The following is a 22,379-nucleotide window of genomic DNA, read 5'->3' as shown; positions in this document are numbered from 1 at the left end:
GAACGAGTCGATCACTGGTGTCGGCGTGACGATTCCCCGACCCATGTGTTGTACTCCCAGACGGCGGCGGATATGAACAAGCAGCCCATCTACGTCTTTCTGTGGCAGGCCAGTGGTTACTCGGCGGGCCAAAATCGGCAATGGCAATCAACTGAATGCTCTTGATAGCGTGAGCTACATGGCTGGCTACTTTGTACGTTGCACTCTCGCCACCTCGTACATCCGAGACGAGCCTACTGCTCAGATACTCCCTTACAATGACCCATTTCCAGCCTCTTCATGGCAAGCTCAGTAACGCGTGTGATCGTCAAGAATGTCTCCTTTTTCCTTGCGCCGTCTTCAGCATCGGCTGCTTGGGGATGCAGTCTGGCCGCAACGTCGTCGAGCTCTGTGCCGCCGAGCCGTATCGGGCATTGGTGGAGGCGGCATGACTGGACGCGCGAGTGTCCGTATAGATGCCTGATATTGTACGCCGAGAGACTGTGGTGTCTGGCAAGGCTGTATCAACGTCGTTTTTCGCGGCGGGCTCGTCGGTAGGAATGCCGTTGCGTGATCTGAAGAGATGGTTGTTGAAGAGCTCACAAATAATGAGGTTTGCAGTGTGTCATTTGTCTTATCATTTATAGAAAAGAAGGCTCTGGGCGTCAAGACTCTGGACAGAAAGGCAATTCGTGCATGGCGTAGCACTGGTTGTACATGAAAGCTTCGTGTATGATATTTTACATCCATCAGACATATGGTCAAAACAGGACCAGTTTCCTTATTCGTCATGAAAGCAGCCATGCGCCTTTCCCTTGGGCGTCGCTATAGGCTCCATGCCAAATATGTCATCCGTTGTTAGGGGGGGGTTCCCATTTGCCGCATCGGCGGCTATCTCGCCGAATAAAAATGCATTCCTTTCCCGGCTGAGGTTACTCGAATGCTTCTTACTGTGCTGCGTAGCTGAGGACTTGCTCGTTGCCGGGGCGCGAAAGGATGCCGTCTCGTCTGGTTCCAACATCCAAGAGAAGGATGATTGGGCAAGCGTTGAGCGGGTTGGGACGGGAGCAGGCCTAACTTGGACAACATGGTTTCCCGGGGGGTCAGAGTGGGACGCTTCTCTGAATTGGTCGCCTCCGCCTGTCTCCGTTTTCCCCAGATCTGTAATGTCCTTTCCAGAATCATGCTTCTCTTCGTTTATTGCGAGTCTCAAAACGTCCGGCGCTGGTGGGCTGGATGGAGCTGCCGGCGTGATGGGGGGTGTTCCGCTTGCTGTTGTCGCCTTGGCCTCCGTGTTCTTCTCGGCTGCCTCGTAACTCCTTTCTACCAACGATGGGTGTTCGTTTCTTGGTGTTGAGAAGACGGGGACATCCATGGTGGAGTCTTCTAGATAAATCTGCACAAACTGAATCTTGGCAGCTGCGACCTCGATGAGTTCAAGGCTCTTGGCTTTATCTCCAAACTCCGACAGGGATACCGTCTTGAGGTTCGTGACTGTATCGTTCAGCAGGCTGGCCAGCTCTTTGTTGCGTCGTTCCATAGCTGCCAATGCCTTGGAAACGCCTTCGTCGCTAACAATATGTGTCGGGGACCTTTGTGCCTGCCGGGCTTCATTAAAGCTTTGCACGTTGCGTCGGATTTCCCCCATGGCATCACGGACTGCTTGACTGATGCCCAGTTTTTCGCTTCTTTCCAAAACACGGTTGGCACTTCTAGCTGCTCCTTGGAAGAAGGCCTCCATACTGGGTGGGTGCTGAGTCAGCCTGGAGGGTGATTTAGGTTGACGGCCGGTCCGCTCAGGGCCAGCATCTCTACTTGGCCGAATCGGTTTGACGACATTGTGGCTATTGGGAATCTTTCCAGAATACTTCATGATGAGACTTGATCCACCTGTAGGGTCTAAATGGTCTCGTAGATACATGGCGTCATCGACAAATGTATGCGGCCCATTGGGTTGTTCTGGAGGGGGATACTTGAGAAGAAGTTGTAGACAAACAGTATAATCGGCCTCCAATACTGTTTTTCTCACGTCAGCGACTGAATAGCCACGAGCAGAGGATGACTTACACTGCCAGCGAATACGGACCAGCATGGCAACACAGATTAGATCTATCAGCTTCAGTGAGGAATCCACTGCAAATATAGTATCCCATAACACAAGAAGCTGCTCTAATGGGAATTCGCGACTGAATAATAGTCGAATCCATCGACTGTGGGTGTGAGGGTTAGCTACGAAACTGTTGGAGCCATGCAGAAGTCGATTCCACTCACATCAAAAAGATCTGGGGCAAGACGTCTATATTTGTGAGATGAGCAGCGAGTTCCGGGTCGACTTTCTGCAGGCAAACTTGGTGGATGAACTTGCTTCGATCGACAATTGCAGATCGCTGCTCCTGCAAAATCACTGGTTGAGTGCCATGACTCGAGGGGGTGCTTCCATCCGTGACCTCATAGAATGACTGTGCCTGCTCCATGAGCTTTGAGAACATGATGTAGGCGTCATGCTCTACGAAGTCTGAATCCAAAACATGCAGCATTTGTTCACGGGCATGTGCATCATTACCAGCAGCCTTTGCGTCGATTGAATCGTGTTGGAGGGCATAAATTATCGGTGCAAGAAGCTCGTGCATGCCTTGGCGATATCCGCCTCTGTCGGGGTTGACCTTGCAGTAGACGAACAAAACGTCCAAAATCATGGCTTGAACGGTGCTCTTATGATAATTGACTTCATCCGGGAGACGCTGAACATCCTGTTGAATCTCTGTGCGGATTATCTCATCCTGCCGTAATGTGTTCCACGGTGACTAGGTCCAGGTAAGTAGGCATGCAAGCAATATCAGCAGGGAAAGCGAAGGACTCATTACTGACATCAGGATCATCGGCAAGCGGATCAACGGTGAGCTCCGTGAGAGCTTCAGGATGCCGAATAAACTTGAGAAAATGACGACTGCGCTCTGTATAATCTTTTCTGCCTTGTTCCAGGGCGTCCACCCAATCTGTCATTTGTCCTTTGGTCGACAACAGGAAGATCTGGCCCAGGACATGAATCAGCTGATCTGGTCGGCGATGCAAGTCGCCCAACGTGATGGTTCGGAGCATCTTTTACCTTCCAGCATACGGACCGACAGCCCGACAAGCAAGGGCTGGACGAGCCATTGTGTTGAACAGCTCGTTGTAAATCTTCCAGGCTCGTGCTATGAGTCTGCGTCGTCTGCCATCTCAATCTAATGACGTCTGTTAGCTCAGCCCGCTGCTTTGAGCGCCACGTCCGAGACGAGACTCTTGACTTCAGCAATCAGGACGCTGGCTGTCTTACCGAGTCTCTTGGATGGATCTCATAATGGCTGGACAGGGGAAGTTCCCGGTCACACCAGAACCAGATGACAGGCCGCCCGTCTCACGCAAAAGCCTTCTGGCCGGCGAAATTCGTGATGACCAGAGAGGCCGGACCCCGGAGCTGAAGCCTAGAGGGGGGATTGGCGTGATGGACTGGTGGTAAGTCGTTGATCGATGGACTTCCATGTTGGGAATTGGTGCCCCACCAGGCGACGCCATGCGGTGACCGTCTCTTCTCTCCACTTCCACCACGCCAGACGCCAGACTTCAGCCTTCAGATGTCATCATCGCTGCCGGCCGCGGCCTCCTTGACACTTCTCAACAAGCATGGTATTCCGCATCGACGTATAAACATGTCCGCGGATCTCTTTGCCGAGTTTTGTCAGTCTGCAAATTCGACGCAGCCTCCGTCGCAATCGAACAATCTCTTTGGCCACTCATCACAGCACCACCAGCACCACCACCAACCGCAACACCAGATACAGAATCAAGCCCACATACAAGACATTTCCCATGTGTCTAGCAGCGAGGATGATGCATTGCCGGCCCATCAATCACTTTCGCAATGGTCGTCGTTCCAGAGTACTACGCCAATCAGCATGCGTGCCTGGGACCAGCCCGCGAACGTTTCTCAGTCATCAATTGTCGTTCCGCAACGGGCAGATGACGACGATGGATGGGGAGACTTTGAAGTAGCACACCCAACGGAGGCATCCGCAACACCCAAAGTAAACACACAGCCCCCGGTTTCCAGTATCCACGGCTGGAGCTCTTCTTCTGCCTTCAAGTCTAGCCCACATGGCATACACAACAGTGCAGCACATGCCCAGGCTAACGACTCGGTCAGTAGCAGCGGTTTAGAGGATTTCGGCACATTCAGCAGTCAGGCAGATCGACATCCACAGCCTTCTTGGCCCCCAACAGAACCAAAGACCGGAGCACAGATGAAGGCAACACTTACTAGTCCAAATGTGTTATTTGATGCAGACGACTTCGAACTGCAAGATGGCGGGGAAGCGTGTGATGATTTCGACGAGTTGGGTGAATTCGAGGCCGTCGAGTCAACATTCAATGCAGCCCTGGCGCCAGCTTGCACGTCACAGCTTGCACCGTCCCTTGATCTCCTGGGGCTTGATGATGCTCCAGTGTCCCCTTCGCGAAAAGGAGCAACCCCGAAAGTCATCAAAGAAGAGTCACATCCGGCTGCTGCTGCATTAAGTCTTGGAGCCATGTCTTCTTCAAATCAACTCCGACCCTTGCAGTCACCAACATACCAAAATCAGCCCTCCACTGATGAAGACAATGTCAAGAAGTCGACTCAGATATCAACACGTAAAGCAAAACCTGGTTCCGTTTCGGCGGTTTCGGAGAACGTGTATTTACCAAAAGCGACGTCAAATGAAGACGACTGGGGAGCCTGGGATGATTCCCGGGGGACAAGGGGGACAGTCATGGCAGTCAAGAATCTGCTAATACTGCGTTGACAGATGAGTGGCTGCGGGATGCTGGTGGTGATTTTGAAACTACAAAGGTCATGGCAAATGACAGCAGTCCGCCGCCAACGAATGTCCCTCCTCCCTCGATTCTGCTTTCGGCATTCCCAGAGCTCTTCAATACTGGAAATTCTTTGTTCAAATCTATAGCCGGGCAAAGTTTATCCGTCAAACAACAGGTTCTCTCGACCCCCAAAGCCATCCAATTCCTTCAAGGATACGTTCTGCTGGCATCGACGGCTGCGCGTGTGATTGCTGGGCGGAAGCACCGGTGGCACCGAGACAAAATTTTGGCGAAGAGCATGTCTATTTCTGCAGCAGGGAGCACGGGCATGAAGCTCACCGGCGTAGATAAACAACAATCTGCACGGGAGGATCGTGAAGCTGCTGACGTGGTTGCTGCTTGGCGAGAGCACGTGGGGAGACTACGATCGGCAACGGCAACGGCCAACTCTGCTGCCAAGGCCAGTATCAGAGTGCCGGAGCTTACGGAAAACCCAAAAATCCATACGGCAAAGATGGCCCCGACAGCCCCCAAACCATGTGTTATCTGTGGACTCAAGAGAGAAGAGAGGGTTGCAAAGGTTGACTTGGACGTTGAAGACAGCTTTGGGGAATGGTGGGCAGAGCATTGGGGCCACAGGGCGTGCAAGAATTTCTGGGTAGAGCATGAGCAGCTATTGCGGCAGCGATGAATGAGTTGACAGCTCATGGGGAACAGCATGTAGGGCAGCAGCGTCCTGTCGTGATAATGTAAACAAGGAGTGGGCAATATCACATGGACTTTTTGAGATGTAAGCGCCGAACCATGAATCCTACTAGAAGTATAGGTCCAAGTCGACAAATAGGACGGACGTAGGTCACGCTGGTGAAAATAACGCAAAAGACTCTGGGGACTAGGCCGAAGAAACGGCTTGCTTGTTTCTGAAAAGCTTCGTTACATGTTGAAGCATGAAGACGAGGTCGTGTTGTAATACGCATGACAGGTTGTTAATAAATACCAAGTACCCACCTAACTACGCATACAGTCAGTCAATTGGTCACATGTGCAATACTTGACGGGCTTTTTTGCCCCCCGCCCCTTTAAGTCGCGACGACTTGCTATCGACCGGTGGTTGGCGGTACGTTGCCACCGGAACCGTTGACTCCAATACTCACATCTGGCACTGCAGCACTAAAGTACCTGGATCCCTGGGCCTGGTACCTGTACTACTTACTACCAAGTACGAAGTAGGTTAAGTTAGGGTACCTAGCTTACTTAAGTACTTACTTCGCAGCACCCAGTGTCGGCGAGACGTTCGTCTACCTCAATCTCCTGTACTACGTGAGGTAAGAATCCCCTTCCCACAGCGGTAGCGGTCGACGGGGCTCCCAACTTGCCGCCGCCGCCCCTGCTTACGCCTTGTCAGCACCCTCATGCTTCACCGCGAGTACTTCCCCTTCCTGCCGACCCCGGAGTCGGAGCCACGGGGTCCAGTCGACCAGCCCATGCTGGGGGCGCCCGCCCCCGAGGGCTGGTGGGACGACAGCTCCCGACTCCTCTTCGGCGCGGCAGAGCACATCGCCGCCATTCTACACGAGGCCTCCGAGTGTGGCGTGCATCTCATGACGCCCTTTGCCGGGTTCTGCGCATTCTCAGCCGGCTACCTCAACCTCTACGTGGCGAAATACCCCCGAATGAACCTGGGCCGCAGCCCGCGAGCAAGCGACTGTCTCAAAATGTGTCTCGACTACCTGGAAAAGTTTCGACTTGTCTGGAAAATCGCCGACGGATGGGTAAGCCGCCCGCAAGCATGACACGACCGTGGCCACCGTTGCGCTAACATTGAGAGGGCGGCACGCGCAAGATCAAAACGATACACCATGCATCCGTGCTCTACGAGCGAGCAACCGAGGACCGGACACGATACCAGGGGCGCACACGAGCAGACTTTGATACTCTACACCAGTCTGTCCACGAGTTCCGTGTCGTGGATAGATCCGACGCGCATACTCGGGAGATTCGGGGCGCGGAGCGGCCCTCGGCGCAGGCGACTTGGCCGGTTCAAGGGCACGAGCACGAGCACGAGCACGAGCACGAGCTCGACACTAATACCTTGTTGAACCAGCTTTTCGCGGAAGTCAGCAATAACCTCGACGAGCAGGGGGCCTGGTCTCAATGGTGGCCGGCGATTGATCAGGTGGATCTTTAATGAGCTGCGTAATTACATCCGGGGTTTTTTTTTTCGTTGAAGCTTCCAATGAATGAGTGACGACCTTTGATTTTTTTGATTTTTTTTTTAAAAAGGGCTGTAATATCTGGTTTTCTATACATGTCCTATTTTTATTTCCCGGTCTAGAAAAACAGTCAACAGATAATGCACCTCTTCATATGGCTCCCCTCCCGTCACCGCCAACAAATGCATACCTGTCGCGTCAACCATTCGCCGTTTCTCCTTCCAATCACGCCTTTGCAAAGACCTTTCTCGAGTTCATCAGGCGAACAGCAAGCATAAAGAGCATGCCGACAAAAGGCGCCACAACCACGCCAAGAGGACGTTTTTTGAAGCAGCTAAAAAGGCACGTAAATGGCGTCTGGATTCTGTACTAGATCTACTAGAAATTTGGGACGAGAAGGGTGTACATTATAGGCGAAGAGGTTAATAGCGTTATTAGGTTGAAAATTGGCCCGCCTTGGTGTCCGGCCCGCCTTGCTGTCGAGCACCACCTTTGGTGGTGAGGGCTTTTGCTAGCCGAACCACATAAAGTGGGGCGGGCACGATTAGTACTTGCGAGTCCACGGCAACTCGCACCTACCCGAAATTGTCAGAGAGAGAGAGAGAGAGAGACGTTCCTTTCGACAAAAATCATGCCAACCGCGACAGCCAGCATTGTCTGCCCACCTCATGCGCCGAAATAATTCCTGAACCAACAACCACAGCTCTGGCAATATTGGCCGCCCTTCTGTCAGCCTTTTCGAATATGCTGTACGCTTGAAATTTTTGAAATGAGCCAGGATTATTTTGCCGGCAAGGGCAAGGGGCCGCTGCGCCCAGAGCCCGATCCCGACGCGCCAAAGGACTCGGCTTCCCCATCGTCGACTCGACCTCATTACATGACAGTCGGTACCGGATCGACATCAGACCATGCCGCACGACTGCAGAACATGTTGGATGTCGACTCTGGCTATGGTGGGAGTGCTCCTGGCGAGGATCACCACACGACTATGACATCAGCGACACACGCAAGCCCCGACTCGGCTCTCCATGCTCGAGGTCAAGCGAGTGCCGGCCATCAGATATGGTACTATCGCCAACGCGCGGTACTATCCAGGTCAATCAACAAGGTGCTGGATTTACTACAGAGTCTTCGACAGGTGAACACCGAGTGGCCAGCCCATTACCCGACCATCCGGCCTGCAGACGCGACGGTCTCGGAGCGACCTGCAATCGGGCGCACGTACTCAGTTGCCGGAGACGCTGCTAGCTCTTCGTCAACAACCGCCCAGCCTCCATCGTTGATGCGATCTCGGACTTCCATCGACGATTTACCCCCCGAGTCCAGCCGTGCCGCCGAGACCCGACCAGCCCCAGAGCCGAGGCTGGTTTCTCCCCAAATCACGCAAGAATTATCGGTTTTGAAATTGGATCTGAAACTAGGGGCCTTGCATCAGGCTGAGCTTGTACACTCTCTAGAAAAAAACTCCATCGCGGCTCTTCTGGATGGCAGGATCAGCTCGAGCATCAAGCATCTGTTATCCCTCCGCGAGCGCATTGAAGATACCTCAAGCAAAGTTCTCATCACGGGTGATCTGAATGCTGGAAAGTCGACATTTTGCAATGCCCTTTTGCGACGCAAAGTGCTGCCCGAGGACCAGCAGCCGTGCACAGCCATCTTTTGCGAAGTCTTGGACGCCAGGGACAATGCGGGAATCGAGGAAGTACACGCCGTGCACAAGGAATGCACCTATAGCCGACATGACGAATCGACTTACGATGTTTATCCTTTGATCGCGTTGGAAAAGATTGTAACGGATAACGAAGCATATACTCAGTGCAAGGTATATGTAAAGGATATTCGGACAGCGGACGAGTCTCTACTCAACAATGGTGTAGTCGACATTGCACTTATCGATGCGCCAGGTCTCAACTCAGATACCACCCAGACTACTGCCATTTTTGCAAGACAAGAGGAAATCGACGTGGTCGTATTCGTCGTCTCCGCAGCAAATCACTTCACGCAATCCGCCAAGGAGTTCATATGGGCAGCTGCCGCTGAGAAGGCCTACTTGTTCATCGTCGTCAATGGATATGACACCATCAGAGACAAGGAGCGCTGCCAGAAGCTTATTCTGGATCAAGTCTCTGGGCTGAGCCCAGACACCCATAAAGAATCATCGGACCTTGTTCACTTCGTGTCGAGCAACGCTATTCCAGCCGCACCAGCGCCTCCCGGAGGCCCCGGGGGTGGCGGGAGCGGCAGTTCCAGCGGTGGAGGTGGTGGCGATGATCCGAGCGACGATGGAGCAAAGGGCAAGGGAAAGGGCAAGGACATGGACAAGATTCGAGACTTCGAGGCCCTAGAAGCATCCTTGCGTCGCTTCGTTCTCGAAAAGAGGGCGAGGTCTAAGCTTGCCCCTGCGAGAACATATCTGTTGAACATTCTCAATGATATACACACACTGGCTCACGTCAACGAAGAAGTTGCCCAGTCAGAAGTCGGCAGAGTCACCGCGGAACTCAAAGAAATCGAACCACAGCTCGCATCAAGTCAAAAGGCCAGGCTTGAAGTAAGCGAGCAAATAGATCGAAAAATCGAGGAGACTTGTCAAGTCGTCTACGATCATACTCGTTCCGAACTCAATACCGCCATCGCTCAGGCCGGGAGTACGAACTACGATGTGCCATACCCCGGCGTCTTTGGCGCCTTTCAGTACGCCGAAGATATCAAAGAAGCCATGCTCTCACACATCACAGACGCCGTCACGCGCTGTGAAGAATACGGCAGGAGCAAGAGCGTCCAGGGTGTCAATACTATCAAGCAACTGGGCCTGCTACATGTTGGAGACGAGTTCCAGAACCTGCAGTTCCGGCCCGACGCCATGTTCCGGAGAAAGCGTGATGCTCTCGCGCGACAGGTACATGTTCCAACTGAGCTTTGGGACTTTGTGGATTGGTCGACTCTGCTGCAACGCCAAGAGAAGTTTGCGGGCACCGGCATGGCCCTGACGGTGGCCGGTGCTGTCGTGCCTCGGATGCTTGGTATGGGTAACTGGATGGATCACGCCGTGTTGACGACTCGAGTTTTGAGCAATGAGAACCTTCGTCAATTGATCGTTCCAGGAATTGTCATTGCTGGTAAGTGAAGTGGGAAGAAGGCGCTCGCGCTTTGTGCCACATGGCTGACAGTGATACAGCGATCGCCGGAGCTGCCTACGTTTTACAGCAGATCCCCAATTCCCTACCCCCAAGACTTGCCACCAAGATTTCCTCGCAGCTGGCCGAGCTAGACTACATCCACGCGAACTCGTTTCGAATTTCCTCGTCTGTCCGCAAGATCCTGCGATTCCCGGCCGACAATCTGCGCGTCGGCCTCGACCAGAGCGTCAAGGATCTAGGCAACAGAAGGGATGAGGCTGACAAAGTCCGACATGAAAGTGAAGAAGCAGCCAAGTTTTTCCACGAACTAGTGGGCAGGAGTCAAGTCGAGAGGAGCAGGGTCGAGGACGTGGACCTGGATGCACCGCAAGAGCTACACTAAAAGGTTTGGTGGAATAGCAAATCGGACTATTGGCCATGTCTGCTGGCCTGCTGGCCTGCTGAAAGGGAGAACAAACCGTTGGACGTACGTAATGTGTGGCGCAACGATTTGAGGGAATGATGGACGGGGCCGTTTTTTTTTTCCCCAAAATTTAGACGGGATGGAGAAAGCTGTCGCCTATGCGTGGTGGTGTTTCTCACACGTTTTACGTTTGTCAAGTAGCGTAGCTGCATAATACGGTCCGGTGTACTGTATCGGTTTGAAATTTATACACCTCGAAATATACCCCGTTCTTTGTTCAAGGCTTCTTTTTTCTTCAGTTATTCGCTCCTTTCTCACATGCGCAATCGCAGCCCACCACGTTGATGGTGTCGTTGGCCTGGCTACCATGGCCTGAAGACATACGTAGGTGGCTGACTCTAGATGTCGTTGGAAGGCAGGCCGGTTGATTGCATCAGGCAATACAGGCACAGGTTTCGAACGGAGCCCGGCGTCCTGTCGGCAGGGGACAAGATGAAGCAGTTGGGTAGCACGGCACCGCGATCAACAGATATCCAGACTCCAACGGACCTATAGGGAGCCCTGGCTCACGGGAAATACGGCGTAGAGATGGCGGCAGTTGTGCTGCATCGACGTGCTTGTGCTGAACCTGCATACATGGAGCTGGCAGACTGTGGGTTGGGCTGGGCCGAGCCCGGGGAGGGGCAGACGGGTTGACGTGCGGCGTACAAAGTAGATGAAACAAGGCGGTTTCGTTTTCCCTTGATACGTGTCTGGAGATGAGGTTTGTAGCGGCAGATTCGAAGCGGCTGGGAGGAACTTGGAAGTAACAACAATAATAGGAATAGGTTGATGCTTACCCCAGAGACCCCTTGCCCCAGCATTTTAGCTGGGGGACCGAGGCGAGTGGGTACGTACCTACTTGGGTAAGTACCTAGGTACTTGCGTAGTGTAGCTACTTATAGCTAGGTACTCGAGGGCTTCAACCAGACATGAAACCGGGGATTGTTTGCTCGGGACAAGAATGAACGGTTTCCCTTGGGCAACGTGCGACGCTGGAGCTGCATCATGGCATGTCCTTGGCCTGTCTCGCCGCAAGCGCAGGCCGAGTGTGCAAGAAATGTCGAGTCGGGTCTGGCGTGGCAAGCCTGCCTTCCTGGCCTGCGTCACGCGTGTCACTTGCATGCGGGCAGTCTGGAGGAAATGGGAATAGCGACGGGGTCGTGTGTCGGGACGACATGTAGTTACCGTGTACTCCGTACTCGTGCCAGGAACGACATGTACACCCGACCATAGTAATTTGTTAGCACCAGACGGACCAAGTGGCGTGGCCACTCCCGCCCGCCGTAACATCCGTCAATGGCAACGCAATGGGAGACCGCAGTCAAACAGGCCCCTCCGCGGCCAGGCCAGGCCCGGCCATTGCGCAGGGGCTCGAGGGCCCCAGTGCCAGGTGCCCGGTGCCAGGTTGGCCTTGACTGCTCAGGGCGGAGCACTTGGGTCGCCTCTTGGAGCTCCTAAAGAGCACCCGCGCTTGAGGCACTAGGGCATGGGCCGTGGCTGCTTCCTCCAGCGGTGTCCCTCTCAGGACGACAGCGCGCCCCAGCTGCCACCAGACATCAGCTCGGCTCTGCTCCACTCTGCACCTCTGCACCTCTGCACCACCTCTGCGCTTCTGCGCGCTTCACCCTTCCCCAACCGAGACGTCGATCCAAACTTCCATCCGCTCCCAACTCTTCACTCTCATCCCATCCCATCCCATCCCATCCCATCCCATCCTTTTCTTTTCTTCCACCCGCATCCGCCATCCTCCTCCCCTCTCAACTCACACCACCCTCAACTATCCTCTCGACTTCACCCTCCGCTTCTCTCGATCCCGCCCCTCCGCTTCTCCCACTCTCCGCTTCCGCAGCCCTCGCAACCGACCCCGTCACAACCTGCCGATCTACCATCCTGCCAACATTGAACCCTTCAACCCCGCCACGTCCCCAGCAAGGAAAAAGCAGCTGTCTCTACCACAGTCGAGCCGCCCGTCACGCGCCCCGCGAATCTCCAGTCGTCAGGTTTGTTGCGCTCCCTTGTCACGTCCCATCTACCTGCCATCCCGAAACTCCAGGCTCGACGTCGCTTCTGTTCTCCTGCTCCCATGGGGTGATTTTGCGCCGTCCTTGGTCTGTCCACCTGGCCTCGCTGCAGCTGCGCGTCTGCTCGACTTGCCTAGCTTCGGATGCTGAAACTCCGACTACTACGCTCAGCTTTGGTCGGCTGTGGACGCTGAGATTCGGTCACGTCGCATTCTCATTTTGCAAGAAATGGAAAGAGCTAACCAAGCCACAACACCAGATCTCGCCAAGCCAGCCGATCCTTTGTCGAGCTCCCCGTCAGCCGTCACAGGCACGACTTGTCCATCTCAACAACCCCCCCGCCCTCTCCTTCCACCCTCCTCACCCCAACTTGTTCCACTGTCATCATCGAACCCTGCATTCATCATCATGTCTGCTCCCCAGGATGTTTTGTCTGCCAATGGCAACGATCTTGCCGACCACTTGGATCACCTCAAGATAGATGACAGACTTGGCCCCGACGGCGAGCCCGCCCCTAAGACGGACGAGGAATACGCCCAGGCGCAACTCACTCTGCGAGCCATCGTTTCTTCCAAAGAAGCCGGTGTCATCATTGGCAAGGGAGGCAAGAATGTTGCTGATCTCCGCGACGAGACTGGGGTCAAGGCCGGTGTCAGCAAAGTAGTTCAGGGTGTTCACGATCGTGTTCTCACCATTACCGGCGAATGCGATGCCATTTCCAGAGCCTATGCCATCGTGGCCAGAGCCCTGCTCGAAGGCGCTCCAGCCATGGGCATGGGGGGAATAGTCCAGAGCAACGGCACGCACCGTACGTTTTCCCCTTGTCAATATCCAGAGGCGCCAGCGTCAGACTAATAGTATGTTCAACAGCTGTTAAGCTCCTCATTTCGCACAATCAAATGGGCACCATTATTGGTAGGCAAGGGCTCAAGATCAAGCATATCCAAGACGTGTCCGGCGTCCGCATGGTGGCGCAGAAGGAAATGTTACCCCAGTCCACGGAGCGAATTGTCGAAGTCCAAGGCACGCCCGACGGTATTCAGCGGGCTGTGTGGGAGATTTGCAAATGTCTTGTCGACGACTGGCAACGCGGTACCGGCACGGTTCTGTACAACCCCGTTGTGCGCACTCAGGCCGGCTCTGGCAGCCTGGGAAGCAGCTACAACAACAACGGCGGCGGCCGAGGCGACTATGGTAGTCCCCGGGTTATGCGCACCGGCAACGGAGCCGACTTCAGCAATGGTGGTGTCCGACCATTCAGCCGCCGCTCTGATTCCGACGCAGCCAGTCGCGGTCCCCCTACACACGATGAGAATGGCGAGGAGATCCAGACCCAGAACATTAGCATCCCCGCAGATATGGTTGGCTGCATCATCGGGCGGGCCGGCAGCAAGATCAGTGAGATCCGTAAGACGTCGGGAGCCCGCATTTCTATTGCCAAGGTGAGCTACCCCACATCTGCCGTGCATGTAAATGTAGCATCTCCCTCGCAAGGTATTCGAAAGCTGACAATGTGAATGTTTTCTTTTTTTTTCTTTTGAAAAGGCACCACACGATGAGACGGGTGAACGCATGTTTACCATTATGGGCACCGCCAAGGCCAATGAGTCTGCCCTGTTCTTGTTGTACGAGAACCTTGAGGCAGAGAAGATGCGCCGAAGTCAGCTACAGGAGTCAGAGTAAAGTTCTGGCTTGTCCCTTCCCATGCTCTGTGAGCAACGCCCTGCCTTTTGTTTCTGTGTCACTTTGCGTGAATGAGGTACATATGAATCGGGTTTGGGAGGGCTTCACGCTACTGAAGCTCCAACCAGATCTGCCTCACCGCAAGCTTCCGATTCCCTGCAGGAATCAGGGATTGCCACGCATGCTGCTCGTGATCTCGGAATCGCCAGCAGTCAAGTACTAGGGGGGGAACGGGAAAAAAAAATAAAAACAGAAAACCCTTGATCAAAACAGTCGCAATTTTTTACAACTTTGTTAGCTGTGCTCTTTTCTTCATTCTCTCTCATCATATCCTCCTTATTTGTTTTATTTAACAAACGACACGGCCACCCGTGGAGCGACGTGGGCTCACGACACCGCTTCTTCATTTGAATTCGACGCCACACTCCTCATCTGCCTCGCTGTCCGCGAATAATTCTGTATCAACGCACACACCCGGTTTACCCATACCGCTTTGCTCCCCGTTCTTTTCTTTGAGGGATCTTCTGGTCTTGAGGTTCCACCTCGTCTGGCCCCGAAACACTCCCTCCACACCCTGGTAGCAACACGCGCCAGGCAAACGCCCTCGACAGAAAAACCGGTTTGAGACCACCTGAGACTCTTGTCACTGCATTCAAGTCGCACCCAAAGCTGTTCACGCGGGCTGGGGATAGTCTTCCTTGTTGATGCGCTCGTAAATGGTGGTCATTACTGGTCTCGGTCTCTGATGATGACGGTCGATCCTCCCGCCTCCAACATCCCTCGCTTCATACTTATGCCACGAAAATTTTTGTCCGATTGTTCAAGGCCGCCTGGAACTCTTGCTTGTCAGCCGCAGGGATGGACGAAGCATGTTGTTGTAGTGGTGGATTTTATAATATCGCTTGCCTCAAATACCCCCAACGACAAGCCTCTTCACACTGCTCGCCATCTTGACCCCACGACTCACCATATAGTCACGGTGATGTGGGAGCTTCTACACACCACGCAGCATGATTGATGATGATACGTATTTTGGGGGTGACGGGTCACCCGGACAAGAGTGTATGTAGTCATACCTTTCCAAACGCGAAGAGATGAAAAAATTACTAGTCACGATTTGTGCTTGCTCTCTGGTGAATGTATGTGGCTTTGTTTCTCCCGGAAGAAGCCGGTACTTGGCTCCATGTATGTCACGGCAACAGTTCATCAAGAGCAAGTACTATGTACATGAACTGCGTACTAGTTAGTCCTTTCGACCTTGGCCTGCGCCACGCCCCACGGGCCACGGCAGCACCTGCTTGTGCGGCAGGTCCAGCCCAGGGTCCTTCCTCCATATCACTTCGATAAAGCCAACATGGCATTTTGCCTTTTGCGGAAGGTGGGGTCTGGCTGCAGCCCAGCCAGACGTGAATGCTCAGACAGATACTCCGTAGATTATATCACATATGTCTTCGAGCACTTTCAGCAAATCTCCTCTTTGCGGTTTTTTTTTTTGAATGTTTTCGCGCCTTGCATTGTCTTGCACCTGCTACTTATATCACGGAAGCCATTTCGTTCCCTGTTGCTTCATTGATTCTCTTCATTGGTCCCGTTTTCCAGCGCGTCCTGCGTTGCGTTCCGAGTCCATCTTGGCAATGGCGCGAACGAAACGTGTCCCCGTCAGACGCGAATCGTCGTCCGAATTTTTCGACAAGCAGGCGGCATCTTGGGTAGACACGAACGGCGGAGCAGATAAGTCAAGAGCAGCTAACGGGCATGCCACAGTCGCCAACGGTCCTGGTCCTGGTCCTGCCTTGGACGCTGCGAAACCCGAGGCTGGTGTGGTGCAACTCTTCATCTCCGTCGCGGGCATCTATGCCTCTTTGTACGTGGCCGAAACACGCCCAGTAGCATTCAGATTGCGCCTCTGCTGACCAAACTCTCTCTTGACAGCCTGACATGGGCCTACTTGCAGGAAAAGCTGACGACAAGGCCTCACGGTTCGGCGGCCGCTCCGGAGCGATGGCACTTCCCGGTATTCCTCAACACCATCCAGTCTCTCTTCGCTGCGGCTGTCGGTTCTATATACCTCCTCGTCTCGACGCCAAAGGGCTCTCCCATACCCCCAATCATGCCATCCCGCGGCATCCTCGGGCCACTTGCGCTTGTCGCCGTAACCAGCAGTCTGGCCAGTCCCTTTGGATATGCCAGTCTCGCACACATCGACTACATCACCTTCTTGCTAGCCAAGAGCTGCAAGCTGCTGCCCGTCATGTTCCTTCACATCACCATCTTCCGCAAGCGATACCCAATTTACAAGTACCTCGTTGTGGCGGCCGTAACCGCAGGCGTTGCCGTCTTCACCCTGCACTCGGGGAAAAAGAGCAAAAAGTCTGCCAAGTCGCAAGAGGCCAACGTTGTCTGGGGTCTTCTCCTTCTGGGCATCAACTTGCTCTTCGACGGCCTTACCAACAGCACCCAGGACTACATCTTCCAGACTTTCCGTCCCTACACCGGCCCTCAGATGATGTGCGCCAACAACATGATGAGCACCCTCGTCACCGGCCTCTACCTCGTCACCAGCCCGTACCTCGTCGCCACGGGCGTCGGCGAATGGCTCGGCATGGACGCCGCTGGTAGCGCAGGCGAATTGACTGCCGCCCTGGACTTTATGCGCCGCCACCCAGCCGTCTGGAAGGACGTTCTCGGCTTCGCGGCTTGCGGTGCCATCGGCCAGGTCTTCATCTGTAGGTCCTCCCCCCTCCCCCCCCTCTTTGCCGTGCGCCGCCCGCGTACCGCACGCTCGCATCTTCCGGAACATTTTGTACTCACTGCGAAACTATAGTCTATACCCTGTCTACTTTCTCATCCGTCCTTCTTGTCACCGTAACCGTCACCCGCAAAATGTTCACCATGATCCTGTCGGTCGTCGCGTTCGGCCATCGTCTCACGCACATGCAGTGGCTGGGCGTTGGGCTCGTTTTTGGCGGAATCGGTGTAGAAGCGGCCATCGCCAGACAGGAGAAGATGGCCAAGGAGGCCGCGAAGAAGGCTGCCGCCGCCAAAAAGGATTTCTAGTGCAGCAAATCATACAAGTCTTTCAGTTCAGTCGCTTGTATTGCATTTCGACGAGTCGAATAGATGGGTTGAAGACCAGGGGGGGGGGAAGAAACGCTGTGCGCGGCGTGCATGTGCATCCGACAGCTTGCTTGCTTTGTTTTAATTTTTGATATTTGAGTTTTTGTCTTGTCTCATCTCTTTTTTCTTTTTTTTAAAAAAAGCTCACGGCGTGGCTCGGATACAAAGCAGAGAGAATTTACATACACGGCACGGAATTCATGAGCAGATGACTCATAGACCAGGACGACATGTTCAGTCGTGCCGCACAAGTGGGAGGATACAGCCAGGCTGCAGAGCGTAGACTGCGTCACAGGCATTTGAAATGGTCTTGAACATGTTGGGAAATATTGGACATTTCTTCATTATCTCTAGGCTACCGTCGCCGCCTCTTTTGACGCATCGGCGACGCTGTAAAACGAATCCCAAAACTTCAAACCTGACCGACACACAAAGGGTGTGCCAAGACTCTTACTCTCCCATCTCTTCTCGCTTCTGCCATCCCTAATCATGCCCGACATGGTGAGAATGCGGCTTCCATTGATGGGATACAGGCTTTGTATCCCACAACGAGTGATTGACAGGCAGCAGGCACCAACGTCCTGCCATCTCCCAGAATGTGGGAAGGAGGCAGGACAAGTCTTGTTCATTTTTTCCCCTAGTATTCTGTGTCCAAGGGAAGTACTCTTGCGCCGGCCCTGTGCCCGGTCTGTTATCATGAAATTAACATACGTGGGGTTATAGAATAGGCCCTTATGTGACCGAGGATTACCCCGATATTAGACATTTAAAACAACAGCACAAAATTTGGCTCTCTGAATTCCGCGCTTCATGTGAGAAGCTCGCCCTATGTGAGTGTCGTTCGTCCGGGGCATAAAAAGACGTGTTGTACACAAGAAACGAAACGCCTGCAAATGCTATGTGGGGGACATCTTTCCAGGGCTGTGAAACAATGTCCAAAAAACCCATATTATGTAGAGACCTAGACCAGTATTGCATACTGTGAACCAGCTTCAGTGAACATGCTGATATGCCTAGTAGTGGCGTTGAAAATACAACGACCAGATGATAATGGTAGAGAAAATGTTGCTGAGCAAACATATGAATATGTACCAATGTGCGTGGTATCCAAAGCCCCTTCGTCAAACAAATCAGCCAATACGAAATGCGTTTTGGCAGCTGGCAGTCGTGCCCACATGAAACCTCATCAGATACCTCATTGCAACAGCTCGTCAATGGAGCGAATAATCGGAGCTTCCCCCCTTGTGGGTGGGCTTCGAGGGTCGGCTGCTTGTGCCGGCCGGCTAAAACCCATCATGCGGCCAAAGAAAGAAAACGGGTCGGACGGGAAAGATGACTCTCTTGGCGAGAACAAGCCTTCTGTAGGCGTGGGGGGCGATTCAACGAATCGCATGCCAGCGACCTCATGCACGTCATGCAGTGGGTTCGTTGTCATGACCTCGGCTCTGGGTGAGAGCAATGCCGTCTCGTCGAGATGCGACCTGCTTACTGTGACCGTTCGTTCTAGGTGTGTGCCGTCAATCGGGTTCCTTGGGGAGAGCTTTTGGAACTTGCGCAAAGGGAAGCTCGAAAAGACCGCATGTGAGTCAAAAGATCGAAGGCCGAGTATCGTCGATGTCTGGCTTAAATTCTCGAATATGGGCTCTGGTCGGCCCAAGCCAGTCTTAGGTCGCCGTGGGAGATTATCTGGCTTTGCCAAGATGGCAGCGTCAAATCGAGGAGAGAACGCTTCCCCTGTCGGTACGGCGGGCAAGGGTTGTAAATGGGGTAGAGCTGGTTCAAATGGTCGGCTAGGTATTGACGGGCTCGGCTCAGGAACGGGATCCTCACAGTGCTCTTTCCAAGAGTAGCTCAATGGAGCCGATGCAGGACCTGGCGATATTGTCTGTGAACTAGGTGTGGAGTTGCCTCGGGGTCGACTCGGGCAATCAGAATCCATTGCCTCGGAGGATATATCTTCTCCTGGCAGAGGAGCTGTGTGGGGTTCCTTGGAAGTGATATCAATCGCATCGGCGGAAAGCGTCAGTCGATGCTTGGTCGGACTTCGTCCAGTCCGTGGCCTATGGGCTGACGAAGACGGTGACCTCTTCTTCTTGGCAACTTCTTTATGAAAATCTTGCAGTGAGTACATGAGTTTCATATTCGGACTAATCCAACGACTCTTGGCTTGCGCTGCGTAGTATGCATCATTGACACTCAAATCGGGGGACTGATATAACCCGTAGGCGATGATCAAACTTGCTGAACGGCTGGCCCCCTGTTGGCAATGAATCAGAACCTTTTTGCCGTTTTGGGCTCGGTTTTCAATCGTCTCGCAAAGGTGCATCAGATCTGGAGCTATGTCTGTATTGTGATCCCAAGGAATGTGAATATACTCCGGGACATGCAAGGGGTTTGCCTTCGGAGTTGTTGGAGTATCGATCGACGAGTCTTCTGTTAGTTGATATTCAAAAGCCGTCGTGAAGCTAGCCATTGTTGCCGCCGTATCGGGTATGGGACTCTCATTCTCCGGTGTTGATGCATGCTCCGAAATCCGCTCAGCAGCTTCAAAGGGGTTCCGAACTTCCCTGGCCACATTGATCACCACATCAAACCGGGAAGCTTCTTCAGCAGTAGGCTCCAGATACAGAAAAATACGGTCGCCATACATAGCTATGGGTCCATCGGGATATCCTGGTGACTTCTGGTCTTCATTATGCACAGCCTCGTGGAATGGCTTGTAATCGCTGAGACTTGCTAGCTGAGTCTTGATTGGGGAGTCTTCTTCGACTATAGCATCGTCAAGATCCATGAGGGACTTTTGCTTTGTGGGTCGCAGCATTTCTGATAGACCAGACTCATTCCGTTCCAGGACTTTAGGAAAGGTCATCCCCCCGGGGGGACCAAACGTGGAAGACTTCATGGCGGCGAATATATGAGGCGACGAAGTAGAATGCTTCAGAGCGCGACGCTGCAAGATTGGCGGTAATGCTGAAGATGCCGGCACCTCCAGCGACGTCTTCTTGGCTAAATCGGAAGCACCCGTCTTCAAGCTAAGTTGACTGGGTTTTCGTTTCGTGGCAGGGATCTTGGGCTTGATGAATGAGGGCGAGGACGGCTCTGTCGCAACATATTTGGAGGAAGTGGAAATAGTTAAGGGCGGTTGAATAGATAGTCCCTTCATATTCCTCGGCCTCCTAGGGGCCGGGGATGTCATGGGTCGGTCCAACGCACGGGATTCGGGGACGCAAAGCATGTTGTTCTGTGATGCGCCAGAGCGACAGCCGAACGTTGTGGATGGATAATCATTCAACGGTATCAAGTGGATGGGCGAGTCCGGTGACGATGACGGTGAAGGATCGGACAATGGGGATGAATCGGACGTAGATAATGTTGTCGTAGGGGAAGATTCGGTTGATTCTGACATTTGGGTAGACGTGCTGTCATGATGCCTGTGTGTTGGATCTGAGGGAGGCCCTCCTTGCCCGAGGCTGGATGGTTGCGACGGGTCAGTAAAGCACGATGGCTTGGACGGCGTGTCGACCATGTTGGTATCGACAAGTGTAACAGTCTCTCCCTCGGCTATCGTGTCGGCTTCTAGATCAAATACCGACATGAAAGATGGTATTTGATCTTCGTACAAACGTCTGGCCGCGGCGGACGGCATGGTTTTGGCCTTTGAAATAGGGTGCTGTCGCTGAACTGCCTCTGTGCTGTCAAGGCACTGACCAAGAAATTAAGACGGAGAGAGAGAGAGAGATTAGAAGATATGTGCCCGTCACTGCAGTCCGTCTTCTTTGTGCCACCAAGTTCCCTGATTTGAAGGGACAATTGGGAGTAATGTCGATAGGCAGACTTGGGTCGGGATGGGCTATTAGGAATGTGGGCGAGGGCGAATTAGAATGAATGAATTCATGTATCAAGGAGCGAATTCGCGAACGATGCAAATCGAACAGGTTTCGATCGACGATGGACAGCGCTGCTGAATCCAATGGACGGACGTTCGCGAGGTCGGCAGCCGTGGCTGGTCGGCTAAGGACCGTGGACTGGCTCGTGGGATCCTCCCGCAATGAAATGCCAAGGCGCGCGAGGAGCCGAAAGTCGTCGCGAGGGCCGTTGCGGAAGAAGGACGGAAATTAATCAAAGTCGATAGTAAGGAGCCCAGGGCAAGGCGGAGGGACGAAGAAAAAAAGAAAAGGAAAAAGTAAATAAAACAGAAAGGTACGTATGCCCTTGGCGTTGTCGCTGTCGTCGAGTGCAAAGCAGGCGGGAAGGGAGGGAAGAAGAAGGAATGAGACCCAGATTCGGGGTGAGACAGGCCAGCGCTTAGATGGGAAAGCACGCAGGCGGCCAGCGGCTGGACAACAGGCCAGGTTTCGTGGGGAGCCGTTTACAAGTAAACCATGGTCTATCGTGTCGCCGTTTTGTCGAGAGCTTCGGGCTTCGGGCGAGTCGACAGTGACCAAGGCGGCTGTTGGCTGTTGCTGAGAAAGGAAGAGAGAGAGGGTGAAGGCGGTGGAATGCGAAGCAGACAAGAATTGAGAAACCGGTTGACGGGGAAGCAGATCTGGTGGGAGACGACCGACCAGGTGGCGACGGCGACGGGGGCCGGGGCCAGGGCCAGGGCCAGCCAGGCGGCGGGGGGTGCAGGTGCAGGTGGGCGGGCACTGACTGGGTGAGTGGTGAGTCTGCTCACACTCGATGTGCGATGTGCGCAGGCGGCTGAGGGGGGGATGGGATTGGCGGATTGGCGGATTGGCGGATTGGTGGAGAACCGGGCACCCGACAGGCAGGAGCGACTGTGCCAAAGACAAAATACAAGAAGAATCCGCCTGGCACCTTCAGCACTCGAGGTGTTGCATTGTGTCGTCTCGTCCCGTCGCTGCCTGCTGCCGGCTGCTGTCAGCACTCTAGTTATACAATCGTGGATGGGGGATGCACGGCGGATACATTAAGTACACTCTCGGCT

At 53.7% G+C, this 22,379-nt stretch overlaps 6 protein-coding genes across 6 annotated transcripts; 4 read left to right on the top strand and 2 right to left on the bottom strand.

Annotated features, from left to right (window-relative positions):
- Positions 1–760: 760 nt before the first annotated feature.
- Positions 761–3,078, bottom strand: MAM_05823 (TBC domain-containing protein; the record flags this gene model as incomplete). Its single annotated transcript, XM_040824621.1, has 4 exons — positions 761–1,995; positions 2,047–2,189; positions 2,251–2,783; positions 2,848–3,078. 4 exons carry the CDS (start codon positions 3,076–3,078, stop codon positions 761–763), a joined length of 2,142 nt encoding a protein of 713 aa, XP_040677303.1.
- A 241-nt stretch (positions 3,079–3,319) lies between these two features.
- Positions 3,320–7,000, top strand: MAM_05822 (serine/threonine-protein kinase ppk6; the record flags this gene model as incomplete). The annotated part of the gene is made up of 6 exons (XM_040824620.1): positions 3,320–3,474; positions 3,587–4,647; positions 4,803–5,427; positions 6,093–6,137; positions 6,218–6,584; positions 6,641–7,000. The coding sequence occupies 6 exons, from the start codon at positions 3,320–3,322 to the stop codon at positions 6,998–7,000; spliced, it is 2,613 nt and encodes an 870-aa protein (XP_040677302.1).
- A 794-nt stretch (positions 7,001–7,794) lies between these two features.
- Positions 7,795–10,547, top strand: MAM_05821 (GTPase FZO1; the record flags this gene model as incomplete). Its single annotated transcript, XM_040824619.1, has 2 exons — positions 7,795–10,144; positions 10,204–10,547. The coding sequence occupies 2 exons, from the start codon at positions 7,795–7,797 to the stop codon at positions 10,545–10,547; spliced, it is 2,694 nt and encodes an 897-aa protein (XP_040677301.1).
- A 2,492-nt stretch (positions 10,548–13,039) lies between these two features.
- MAM_05820 (KH domain RNA-binding protein) lies at positions 13,040–14,314 on the top strand (the record flags this gene model as incomplete). Its single annotated transcript, XM_040824618.1, has 3 exons — positions 13,040–13,439; positions 13,502–14,073; positions 14,177–14,314. 3 exons carry the CDS (start codon positions 13,040–13,042, stop codon positions 14,312–14,314), a joined length of 1,110 nt encoding a protein of 369 aa, XP_040677300.1.
- Positions 14,315–15,948: 1,634 nt separating this feature from the next.
- MAM_05819 (UDP-Glc/Gal endoplasmic reticulum nucleotide sugar transporter) lies at positions 15,949–17,371 on the top strand (the record flags this gene model as incomplete). Its single annotated transcript, XM_040824617.1, has 3 exons — positions 15,949–16,178; positions 16,247–17,040; positions 17,139–17,371. 3 exons carry the CDS (start codon positions 15,949–15,951, stop codon positions 17,369–17,371), a joined length of 1,257 nt encoding a protein of 418 aa, XP_040677299.1.
- Positions 17,372–18,626: 1,255 nt separating this feature from the next.
- MAM_05818 (Dual specificity phosphatase, catalytic domain protein) lies at positions 18,627–21,077 on the bottom strand (the record flags this gene model as incomplete). Its single annotated transcript, XM_040824616.1, has 1 exon — positions 18,627–21,077. The coding sequence occupies one exon, from the start codon at positions 21,075–21,077 to the stop codon at positions 18,627–18,629; it is 2,451 nt and encodes an 816-aa protein (XP_040677298.1).
- Positions 21,078–22,379: the final 1,302 nt, after the last annotated feature.

This window comes from Metarhizium album (genome assembly GCF_000804445.1).
Source record: "Metarhizium album ARSEF 1941 chromosome Unknown scaffold_16, whole genome shotgun sequence".
Lineage (NCBI taxonomy): Eukaryota > Fungi > Ascomycota > Sordariomycetes > Hypocreales > Clavicipitaceae > Metarhizium > Metarhizium album.
Note: the sequence above shows the minus strand (reverse complement) of the source record. Positions and strands in the feature narration are given on the sequence as shown.